General features: G+C 38.2%; 1 protein-coding gene across 2 annotated transcripts in view; it reads right to left on the minus strand.

Annotated features, from left to right (window-relative positions):
* The window catches only part of Mnat1 (MNAT1 component of CDK activating kinase), a 158,587-nt gene that overhangs the window by 73,149 nt on the left and 72,344 nt on the right, over positions 1-13,094 (minus strand). For both annotated transcript variants that reach the window (XM_040742941.1, XM_040742940.1), the window contains exon 6: positions 10,607-10,732. In XM_040742941.1, coding sequence (XP_040598875.1) covers positions 10,607-10,732 — 126 coding nt within the window. The remainder of the gene's footprint in view (positions 1-10,606; positions 10,733-13,094) is intronic.

Here is a 13,094-nt window from a genome sequence, read left to right on the forward strand (position 1 = left end):
CTTACTGCAGTATGCCCATGTCCAAACAACAAAAGGCCTATATTCAAGATCGATCTTATGCATGGGGTTAGTCACATAATCACTCTCTTGCTTTGTCATCTTTGTTGTAAGTTTTGTTAGTTTTTAAAAAGTTAATGTTTATGGAAAAACTATTAAATATGGGAAACAGTTTACATTGTAATTGACAGCATCTAAGATTATCCAAAGGATCCTCTCTGAGTGCTTCAGTATGTTATTTTAGTCCTGCATTGCAATGTATGTTCTAAAGATGACCAAGGTTTTCTGTCCAAGTTCTATAGGCATTAACTCACAGGACTAGAATCTGAATCCATCCAATGTGATGTTGAAGCCCTTATGGCCATCACAACTCTTATCTTCTATAAATGGGGCTTAGGGTTCTCTTGCTTATACCATTAAATTAGAATAAAAGAGGACTATAATTATTCTCCACTACTTCCCATTCTCAACTCAAATGCCCCTGTGAGAAAGGTACAACTCATTACTATGTAGAACACAAGGAACTAGCTTGATAACCTTTTCGAAAAGGGTAGTGGAACTTTTCTGAAACTCGAAATAGCCAAGAAAAAGTGTGTAGCATCACTTACAATTTGAAGGAATATAGGTCTTGTATCAGATATTCTAATAACATCTACGTCTATAATCTCTAAACTAAAATTAGTATTATGGAAATTAAAAACTTGTTTTACAGATCCTTGCCAATTCCAATTATCATCATTAAAAAGAGCTAAGTATGGCACAGCTATGCAGGACCTACTACCATACATAATATGGTCAGGGAGGGGTGGTACTTCTTGGATCAAGTCTTTACTAGTCTCTCTCAAACTTAACATGTTCAACACAAGAGGCACTCTGCTAAAGTAAATCATAATTAAACTAACAAATATTTAAAGGTTTGTACTTTCACCATATCATGTGCTTAGTGAATGTATCAGTAACAAAGGGGAATTGATTAATATAGCATATAGTCAAGGAAATTTATTCAATACCAGAACATGCTCTTTATTCTTAAATCTTATTAACCCAATGAACATATAAGAAATCTAGGAGCACAAGCAGTTGCAAATATCTCACTGCAGTGACTTCAGGTATATAAGTTAAGACTCTTCCCATTAATAACATCTATTTTTATAGCAGAAGACTATGGATAACAAGGAAATGTTAATAAAACCATCATTTATTTATATTAACTGCACCTTCAATTTAAATTCATGCTTTTGATGCTACAAACATATTATCAAAAATATGATTTGAAAGAAGAAATGTATTTTCTTATGACAAAGGAAGCCCCAGGAATGAAAAGTTACAACAGAATAATCTGATTGTGTTTCTGTTATGAGAATGATTTACTGTTTCTCCAAAACAGCACGTGAGAAGCTCACAATTCTCAAATGTGTAAAGTATTTCCATGTGCTTAAGACAAGAACTAGCCAAAACAAGCAAGGCTGCAGAAATTTACTGTTTTATTTTCCTGCCATCTGTCACCTTCCCCTTCTTGCCTTTGCCTGCTCATTGTTCATAGAAACACTTTCAAAGGACCAAGGCAGAAAATCTTCAGCTGGAAACTGGAGTGCTAGACATCACATGGCAATGATATAGTCCAGTGAAATGGTTATTGACATAAACACCTGAAGGAATATGCATTTCCTAATACAATACTAAATACACTGCAATATCTCTTACTAGTATTAAAATTTTTTCATTCCATATTTATTAAAAAGAAAACATTTAATCAACATCATACAGACTTTCAAGGAAAGGTAAGACAAGCCAGGCAGTGGTGGTGCACACCTTTAATCCCAGGACTCAGAAGGCAGAGGCAGTCATATCTCTCTGAATTCGAGGCCAGCCTGATCTATAAAGCCAGTTCCAGGTCAGCCAAGGCTACATAGAGAAACCCTGTCTCAAAAAAAAAAAAAAAAAAAAAAAAAAGGAGGGAGGGAGGAGGAAAGCTAATCATTATCAACCCTATTTTTATACATTTTATACTTGGTGATGATAAGCTTTATTATTTTCTTACTCCATGATTACAAGATACTGTAAGGCAGGAAAAAAAGAGAATTAAAGCAATAGTTCACAGTATGAACCAAAACACCAGTGCTAAATCAAAAGCTTGACATAGTATTTCCATTTCTCACTTATAAAGATGATGAAGTTGTCCCTCACAGGGATATTACTGAACTGCACGGCTCTGAAAACTTGAAGAAAAAGGCAATCGAATAAGATGTCTTTAGGCTCCAAGTCTAAATGAAACTTTTAGATTGCCTGTTTGTACTGAAGTCTCAAACACATGGCAAAATTATAAAAGTTGAAGGCCTAGCAGAGTTACAGATATGTCTCACGAGCATACACACATAAAAAAAATCTTCAAATAAAAACGGTGGGGGTGGAAAGATGGCTCAGGGCACTGCTGCTTTCCCAGGGGACCTAGGTTCTGTTCTCAGCCCACATGGTGGCTCACAACTGTTGGAACATGGTCCATGAATGAAGCTGTTGAGGAGATTTCTGAGACCTTGTGAGAAAACTCCAGCAAACAAAACAAGAGTCATAATCACCTCTGTTCCTCCATAACATGGGTTGTTCCGCATGTAGAGTGAATTCGCTTCAGACTCCTCATCACAGCTGGCTGCTGTCATTTGCTCACATGCCTCTAGGAAAAGCACGCTTGGCCACCTGTGGCCTGTTCTTATAATGGTGTGCTCACTCAGTGACGCTTCTCAACCCTCGGAGTTAAACTGTCTGATGCTCTGAATAAAGCTGACTACTATGTAAACCTATAGTCTGCCTCAGTTTTAGGTCCTGTTCTCCCAGGTTCATGCCCCCAACTACAGTGGCTAAACAACACGCATCTGCAACTCCAGTTCCAGGGAATCTGATACCTTCTTTTAGCTCCTCAGAAACCAGGTCAGCCCTGAGTTCACTAGGTTGCTGAGAATGACTTTAAACTTCTGATCCTTCTGCCTCTACCTCCCAACTGCTGGGATTCCAGATGTATGTCACCATACCAAAAACCATACTTTTTTACTATTTATCCAACTAAACTGTATCTCAAACTAGACAAAATGAAAACATTCCTAGAGGGTTAGGATTGAAGTTCAATGGCAGATATTTGTCTAGGATGAGCAAGTGCTGTGCAAATGGGCAGATTTATGATCATGGTGGTTTGGATTAAACAATGATTGAAGAATTTGCAAAATATTAAGGAAATCCTTCCAGCTAAAAGCCATCATTACAAAGAATTCTAAGCAATAATAGTTATTGTAAAGGATACTAAAAAGATTTAAAATAGATTAAATACAAATAACTAGATGAAAAATTTATAAAATTCTGTAACTGCTCCTTTAAAAGCAAGATATATGTGACAATAATGGTGCTCGGAGATGAGAATGGTAACCTTCACCTATAATTCCAACTCACAGGGGCTAACGAGAGAAGACTGCCACAAAATTTGAGCCAAGCTGGAGCTACACAGTGATTTCCAGGACAACCAGGGTTACAACATGACATTTATCTCACAAAACAAAATAAGCAAGCAAACAAACTCCAAAATGCCAGCACTCAGAACAGATGAACAAAAGACAGCTATGATGCATCAAAGAATCTATATATTATTGGCACCTCATTAATATTAATAGGAAGTAAGAGTCAGACAGAGTGGCTCACTCATGTAATCTAGCACTTGGAAGGCTAAGGCAGGAAGATAAAGGTTGAATCTAAGGCCAGCCTGGCCTAGAGTAATATTCTCTGTCTGTCTGTCTCTCTCTCTCTCTCATACACACATCCCTTAATATTAAGTTAATACCCATCTAACCAGCAAGAAATCAAACAGAACATTTAAAAATTAAGAATTATCACTATAACTCCTAGAGTTGCATTAAAATAATTTTGAGGAAATAATATAACAACTATGTCAACAAATGTATTTTAAATGAAATCTTCAGATACTTTAATAAAAATGTGTTATATCTGAATATCTTAAATCTATTTTTTAAATTAAGTTTTATCAACTGCATATAATCAAACAAATTAGAATTCAATGATTTCACTGGAGAACCCTACAAAGCATGTAACTAAGCATGACAGTATTTTACATACGCGCCTTTAAAACTAAGAGATTCTACTCTCAAGAAAAGCAAAATACTTGAAAAAATGTGACAGGCATACTGATAAAAGCCCTACACCAAAGCAAGACAATGGTAGTCACAGCAAAGGAAACAACAGAGTAGTATAGTATCTTATTTGAATACCGACACAAAAATCTTTAATAAAAATATTAACAAGTTGAAGCCACATACATACCAGAACTAAACAGCTGAAAATGAAATGTAAAATAATTCCTTGAAAACTATATCTAAAATATGAAATACACAGGAACAGGTATGACAAAAAAATCTAAGACCAACCACTAAAACTATAAAAGAGTTCTAAGATAAAGAAACTTCCTGTACAGAAATATTGCCTTGCCCCAGGAGAAAAAAAAAAACCAAAAGAGCCAAACAGTTGATAAATGCAAACCTAGAAATAACATAGGTGGCAAAATGTCAGAAAAGGATGTAAGTAAAGATGATGTGCACTTGTTGGTTTGGTTTTGTGTTTTCAGACAGGGGTCTCACTTTGGCTAGCCTCATCACATGGCTGAGTCAGACCCCAAACTCACAATGACTCTCTATGCCAACCTCTTGAGGAATTGGCTTACAGGGTTAGGCTCTCTATGTCAACCTCTTGAGGAATTGATTTACAGGTCTGTGCTACCATGCCTAGTATGGCTAACGTAAATATGTCTCACATGCTCAGGAAAATGGGGGGAAAGGAGCATGAGGTGAAAAATGAAAGATGCAAATACCTAAATGGAACATTCCAGAAATAAAAATATATACTTCATGAAATGAAAAATAAGGTGGTGCATACTTTAATTCCAGCACTGGGGGGTGGGGAGATAGCAGGCAGATCTTTGTGAATTTGAGACCAGCCAGGGCTCTGGAGAAAGACCCTGTCTCAAACAAAAACAAAAGGAAAGGAGAGAGAAAAGAAAGGATAAAGAAATGAAAATATACAGTGGGTAAAAATATTAGGCAGTATGAAAGAAAAAATAAATTAATGAATCTGAGCACATAGAGCAGCAGCTCCCAAAGCAAATACAAGAAAGGGCTAGAAAAACATAATGGTCAAGGCATCAACTATTAAGGAAGATAACTTATAGGCAATAAAACTGCAGAGTAAGAGCCGGAAAATCCCAGCAATCAAGACACAGAGACAGGCAGATCTCTGTAAGTTTGAGTCCAGCCTGGTCTACAAGAGGAAATTCCAGAACATCCAGGGCTAAGTGTATCTCTGAGTTCAAGGCCAATCTGATCTACAGATTGAGTTACAGGGCAGCCAGGGCTGCACTGGAAAATCTAGTCTCCAAAAAAAAAAAAAAAGGAGGTCTGCACACACAGTGGATCCGGATCCCAGCCCGAGAATTCAACCTGCCCAGAGACTGCCAGCTTCCAAATCCCATTCTCCACCCATGGGACAGGGGAGGTGAGCATGGGTCTGTCTCCAGCCTGCTTTGTGGTAGCCTGAGCAGAACCACAGGAGACCTGAGGACTGCACATGGCGGATCCGGATCCCAGCCTGACGGGATTCAGCCCACCCAGAGACTGCCAGCTTCCAAGTCCCATTCTACACCCACAGGCGAGGCGAGGCAAGGACCCAGCCTACCCAGAGTTTGCCATGGTCCCAATACTAGGACAGCATCCATCCATGCAAGAGGAAAGCCACCAGGGTATTGGACCTGCTCCCACCCACTAGAAAGGAACCATGGTCACATACCCACCAGGGGAGGAAGAGACTCCTTCTGCACCCACCGGCAGAAATGATGGGAAGGAGACAATACAAAAACAAACCCACCAACAGAAAAACTAATATGACACCACCAGAAACTAGAGAATCTACACCCGCAAGGCCTGAACAGCCCACTGCAGAAGAAGCAGATGACAAAGACCTTAAAAACAACTTCATGAAAATGATAGAGGACCAAGGGAATCAGAATCCTGCTGGCGAGGCCCACAGGGGCAGCTGACCTAAACAAGGGGCATCACGTGGACCCCAGACTGATGATTGGGGGGGGGCAGCATGGAACTGATCCAGACATCCTCCCACCGAACCTGGGTGACACAGAGAGGCCTTGGCAATCTGTGGGACCTTGGAGAGTGGAGCAGTATTTATTCCTGGCATACAGAGGGACTCTGGGAGCCCATGCCACGTGGAGGGATGCTCTCTCAGCCTGGACACATGGGGAAGAACCTGGGCCATTCCTGGGATGATGTGAGGGACTCTGGAAATCCCTCATGGAGGCCCTTGCCCTCTCTGGGGAGTGGAGGGGGGATGAAGTGGGGGTGAGGGGTTGGGAGGATTGGGGGTGGGGGAGGAAGGGAGGGATAGGGAACTGAAAGTGACATGTCTAAAAAGTTAAATAAAAAATATGGGAGAAAAAAAAAAAAAGAAAATGATAGAGGCCCTCAAAGAGGATATGAGAAAATCCCTTAAAGACATGGAAGAAAACCCAAACCAAAAAAAATGCAAGAAATGGAAGAAAAGACAAACTAAAAAATTCAACAACAACAACAACAAAAACAAAACAACAACAAAACTAGTTAAGTAAGGAACTAGAAAGGCAAAGTCAAACACAAAACTGACAGCAGACACAGAATAGAAGAAAAGATATCTTCAATCTACCCATCTAGCATGGGATTCATATTTGCAATGTAAGAAACTCAACAGTGAAAAACAGTAGCAGATTATTATAGAGTATTAAAGATGTGTTGCATTGTTTTATAATTGCATTTGTTTAACTCTGTAAAGCTGTGTTGCTTGGCCTGTCTAAAACACTTGATTGGCCTAATAAACAGCTGAACGGCCAATAGCAAGGCAGGAGAAAAGATAGGCTGGGCAGGCAGGCAGAGAGAATAAAGAGAAGGAGAAATCTGGGAGGAGCAAGATCAAGCAATGAGAAAAGGAGGAGAGAGGACACAAGGGGCCAGCCACCCAGCACACAGCCAGCCACGGAGTAAGAAGTAAAGAAAGGTATATAGACTAGAGAAAGATATAAGCCCAGAGGCAAAAAGTAGACAGGATAATTTAAGTTAAGAAAGGCAGTTAAGAGCAAGCCAAGCTAAGGCTAGGCATTCGTAAGAAAGAATAAACCTCAGTATATTTGCTTGGGAGCTGGGTGGTAGGCCCCCAAAGAGTAAAGAGCCAATAGAGAAAAAAACCTACTAACAACAGTAGATAATCTGATTAGAAATGGGGAGATGACACAAACAGACATTTCTTTAAAACATGCAAGTAACAACAAGCAAATGAAAAGTGCTCAGCAGCATTGACCACAGGGAGCAATGAAGGCAGCTGTCAGACACAACTGGTGAGCATATAAACCAGCACGGTCACTATCAAAACTAGGATAGCTCCTAAAACACTACAACCAGAACCACTAATTCACACAGCGATTAATTCCACTGGGTAAGTACCCAAACATAAGAAGACAAGTACATCAAAGAGAACGTGTGTCTCTTCATCCTCTGTTTACTACTGCACTATTCACCATGGCCACTCACTGACAACTATGTAAAACTCAGTTACATGGGGCACTTCTACCCACAAGACATTTATAATCTAGTAACTAGCATGCATCTCAACACACCAAGTAGGCCGTTTAAGAATTGGAAAAAGTAGCTGGATGGGAGTTGAGAAAGGACTGGACTAGTCTTTTTGGCTAACTTCTGCCACCCCAATACTGCATGTCCTTAAGAACAGCTTTGAAATACTCATGAGCATACAATGATAAAAATGATAAATGTCAACCAAAAACTGCAAACCCCATCTCTTAAACTTTTCACTGTGGGGGTGGAAACATGGGAGAGTAGATTCTTAATTTGCCAAGTTCTTACACACTTGTATTCTGTCTCTAGAATTCACCTCAAGAGAAGCAATTCCAATGACAAAACTATTCTACACATTTGTTTTTGTTGCCTCTTTGAGGTAAGATCTCATGTAGCCCAGGCTGGCCTCAAACTCACTAAGGAGCCAAGGATGACTTTGCATTTCTGATCCTCCTGTCTTTACTCCAGCGTTGGGATTGCTGATGTGCATTACTGAGCCCCATTTTATATAGTACTTGAGAGTGATGCTCAAAAAACACTACATCCTCTCAGCTAGCCCTGGTTTACACAACTCTATGACTGCTTCTTTAATGGCTCCTTGACATGACATTAGATGTATGGTCTGGATGCAGGTGTAAAGGCATCATGTAGAGACGATCCCTGGCTTCATTCCTCAAGAGCTAGCCTACTTGATTTTAGGTCTGTGGCTCACTGACTAGGCTAGGCTGGCTGTCTAGCAAGGCCAACGAGTCACTTGTTTCTGCCTACCAGTACTGGTATCACAAGCACAACCCACCATGTCTAGCTTTAAAAAAAAAAAAAGGGTCCTGAGGGCTGAACTCAGAACCTCATGCTTGTGTGGCAAGCACTTTTGCCAATTGAACCATCACCCCAACATGCTACTTTAGATACTTTTTTAAAGCAAAATGAACTAACTTAAGGATAAAAAAAATATTCATTCACCACAATGTCAAAGTGACAAACATTTACAGTATATATAATTCACTAAGAGTTTTAATGATTTTCTTTAAGACAGACTTTGGTACAATTCTGATCAACTGTTTATTCTTCTATTCTCTATCCATCCATTCAACAAACTAGCTTAATGATGATTAAAGAATGCCTTAACATAAAGAAATATTCACAGGAAATTAATACTCAAACAGTGGTGATGCAAGGAAGAAAATTACAGACAACATAACTAGCACAACAAGATTAAATAAATTCTATTTGCTAAAATTTATAACATATATTAGACACTAAAATCATTTCACAAGCTACGAATCTGTAAATTTTAGTTGGTAGAGCTTTCTATTTTAAAGTGATATATTTTAAGAAAAAAGGTAAATATGTAAAAGTCTGCATAACTGTATTAATACTAGACTAGAATATATTATATTTCACATATACTGTATTATGAAATCAAGATACTACAGAATACTGCAGAATGCTAATTTTATTCCACACATACAGAATACTATATAAATGTCAGGCAGCAGTTAAGGAACACAGTGTTCAGCGAGCAGCTCGATCTTGCAAAGAAGCAAGTGATTTAACTTTATAGATGAGAATAATGAAAGCAGCAAACTGGTCATGGTCATTTCACCAATAAGGCTACAAGGGACATTCAAATGCATGTCTAATTCCAACTCAATATATATAACAGCATGGAACAAATGATAATAGTCATCAGTGTAATCAACTCACAATATCACTGACAACAATACCTTCATTATTGAGAGCTCACCACCAGCCAGGCATTATGTTGTTTATTTGTCTCACACTGTCTCCTTTAACATCCTTGGTAATTTATGAAATATTTATTGTAGTTTCCATTTTACTGACACACGGATGAACTTGACTCCATAGTCCAGATCTTTTTTTTTTGGGGGGGGGGCGTGTTTCAATACAGGGTTTCTCTGTGGCTTTGGAGCCTGTCCTGGAACTAGCTCTTATAGATCAGGCTAGTCTCGAACTCAGAGATCTGCCTGCCTCTCACAGTTGAAATGTTTAACTATAATTTCATCATGTGCAATACTCAATGTTAATTGTAATGAAACTGTTTTAAAATATACTTAATCATTTGACAATCATATTTTATTATAGTGACATCTCAAGACTCTGAATGGAAAGCACATAAAAATTACTATAACAATTGTAAGTATGTCACAGGCCAGTGAATGATTCAGTGACTTACTGCCACGCTTGACGATCTAAACTTAATCCACAGAACCATCATGGTGGAAGGAGACAGACCACATACATACATACATACCCACACAATAAATACATGTATTTAAAAAGTTACAAAAATAAAAACTAGTAATTCTTAAACTACAGCAAAATAACTTCATAAACATATCCTTACTTTTGAATGGCTAAATTTAAACAATGTTTCAATTCACATCACTCTGTCCTTAAAGAGTATAGAAACTACAAATGGCTTTAATATATTTCTGAAATATTTTTTGTAGAAAAAAGTTACAGAAGTATAAAGTAATCCATTGCTCTATTTTATACCAGCAGATAAACAGTATATTAAATAACCATATTTATGCACTATGCTTTCAAGAAATGCTCACCTCTAACTACAAGTTTATAAAACAGGAACAGTGAAACAGCACTTGCCAAGCATGCACAAGCCCTGGGTCCCATCTCCAGTAACACACACACACACACACACACACACACACACACACACACACACACACACACACACACCACACCAATGCATATCATACTGAACAAAACTGTTTTGCATACTTAGAAAAGTATTCCTTTTCACCATCTTTATAGCATATGTGCCCATATTTCCAGACATTTGACCTAGAACATACCTGTTCTTAAACATCTGAACCATTCACTTAGCTGTAGAAATTACTAGAGAATTTAAAAGCATAGTCTTGAAAACTATCTTTCAAATTAGCAATTAAAATAAAGCTTACCATTTTAATGCCGGTGGAAAATGTCACTGGTTTCGTGGATCTGGGTTTCTCTAGTTGCATTTCCAGCTGGGTAGATCTGTCCTTATGCTGAGCCAAGAGCAGAGCGACAGGGAGGTCAGAGCTCTCCTGTAAGAAATTTCAGCGTGAAACATAAGATAGAAAGAATAAAAAGCAACAACTTTCAAAGTATGCTTCTTCTATAAGCACTTGATTGTAGTTAAATATTCACTTAATGCAGAACACTTTATAAAAGAATATTAACATTCCATAATATGAAAAGGCCGCTATACACTCATAAATCAAAATAACCTGCAAACAAGTTAAAGATAATATAATAGGGTCCTATTTCATCTAACCACCAACCCACTTATTAAAGAAAGAGCTAATCACAAAAAGAGCAGTAGAAAGAGCTATAACTTAGAGGTTTATCTGAGACACATTCTTTTCACCCCTGAGTTCAGACCATTTGAAATGTTTCCCATTAGATTTCACCTGAGGCTGTTTGCAAATAATCCTTGTTCTGTTTTGCACAATGGAACTATTGTAAGTACCACCACATGTATATCTTATTTTTAAATTTTAAATCACATTTTAATCAAGTACCAAAAGGAGAAACATTTAATATCATACATTGATACGACACAGGACAATTGTGCACACAAATCTGTACATACCCATATTTTGAGCAGCAAGTATCTTGACTTGACTGTTATTTATCCTATTCAGCATGAAGTACTTAGATACTTGAAGTGCTGTGGAGCTGTTGTCTAAACTAAATGATACCTAGACTTTTACCTTTGAGGGGTCAGCTAAATAAGAACCCAGAAACACATGCAAAGAAAGGATCTCTCCAGCTCCACCTTTCCCATCAAGAGAGTATATTCTGTATCCAGAAACAAAGATAAAAATAATCAAAACAAAACAAAACCCCACCACTTTTCTATTTCTTGTACTAAAGTTATCTGAGAAAGGCTACACAGCAAGTGCAAGGCCAGCAGGGTAATTATTGAGGTCATCTAAAAGTAAAAACTAGAGAAAGGGACACAGTTTAGTGATGTAGTGCTATGCCTCGCATATCTGGAACTCTAAGTTCACTCCACAGGGCCACCAAAAGGCAGGGTATTGAACATCAAAAATAGCAGTCTCCCAGAATTTAATCTTCAAGAAACTCCTGTGTTAAAATTTCATAATATAAAAGCAAACATTACTACAGGTTCTCATTTTCCTTCCAAATCTAACCCTTTAATAATTTTGGGGCACAAATGTAACTGACTAACACCTTTAAAGCAACTGTTTTAAAGTTCCAGCATAGAAGCAGTAACAAGTAACTCAATTTAACAGAATTGTTAGAGAATAAAGATGCATATCAAGACTTTTTACATTTTTAAATTGCATTTCTTTATTTCTGTGTGTTTGTGTATTTGTCTCGTATGTATGGTATAGAGCATGTGCAGAAGTCAAGGACAATGCGCCAACTTGATTCCCTCCTTCCACTAACATTAAAAGTTTATAGCAAGCCAGGCAGTGGTGGCGCACGCCTTTAATCCCAGCACTTGGGAGGCAGAGGCAGGCGGATCTCTGTGAGTTTGAGGCTGAGCTGGACCGACAGCCTCCCAAACAATACAGAGAAACCCTGTCTCGTAAAAACCAAAAAAAAAAAAAAAAAAAAAAAGTTTATAACATAGTAGGGCATGGTGGTACAGGCTGTAATACTAATAGGAAAAGCAGGAGTTCTAGGCCAACCTTAGCTACACAGTGAGTTCAAGGTCAGCCTGAACTGCATGAGGTCCTGTCTTAGAAAACAAAACCAGGGGCTGGAGAGACGGCTCAGCATTTAAAAGCACTGGCTGTTCTTCTAGAGGACCTGGGTTCAATTCCCAGTACCCACATGACTGCTCACAATCTCTAACTTCAGTTTCAGGGGATCTGATGTCCTCACACAGATAAACATACATGCAGGTAAAACACCAATGCACATGAAATATGATAGAAAGGAAAGAAGGAAGGAAGGAAGGAATGAAAGAAATGATTTTTCAAGAGCAATATCACAAAAATCAAAACATATAAGGACACAAGTTTCTTTATAAAATAAACCCTGGGTTTAGCACTAGTAAAGTTGAATAAGAAACAATATGAGAACAGTCTTCAGTATCTTTAATTTCATCCTCAGAACACAGCACGTGTACTACACTGTTGTGCACTCCTGCAGTAATTTTAGACATCCGCTAGGCACTTTGTAAAACTCCATAACATTAAAGAGGGCTTTAAGTGGGCTATGCCCAAAAATGTCTTTTTAATATAACTTTTCATGTGTACAAACTGAAAAGAAAAAATAAATATTATCGGTTAAAAAATTAAACCACTGGGTTAAGAAGATAGTTGGACAGGTAAAGGTGGTTGCCCAAAAGGCTGGAGACCTGAGTTTGATTCCCCCAGAACACATAAAGACAGAAGAAATAAACCAACTCCACATTCATGCCCAAACACA

Source organism: Mesocricetus auratus, unplaced genomic scaffold, assembly GCF_017639785.1.
Source record: "Mesocricetus auratus isolate SY011 unplaced genomic scaffold, BCM_Maur_2.0 Super-Scaffold_15014, whole genome shotgun sequence".
In the NCBI taxonomy this organism is placed as follows: Eukaryota; Metazoa; Chordata; class Mammalia; order Rodentia; family Cricetidae; genus Mesocricetus; species Mesocricetus auratus.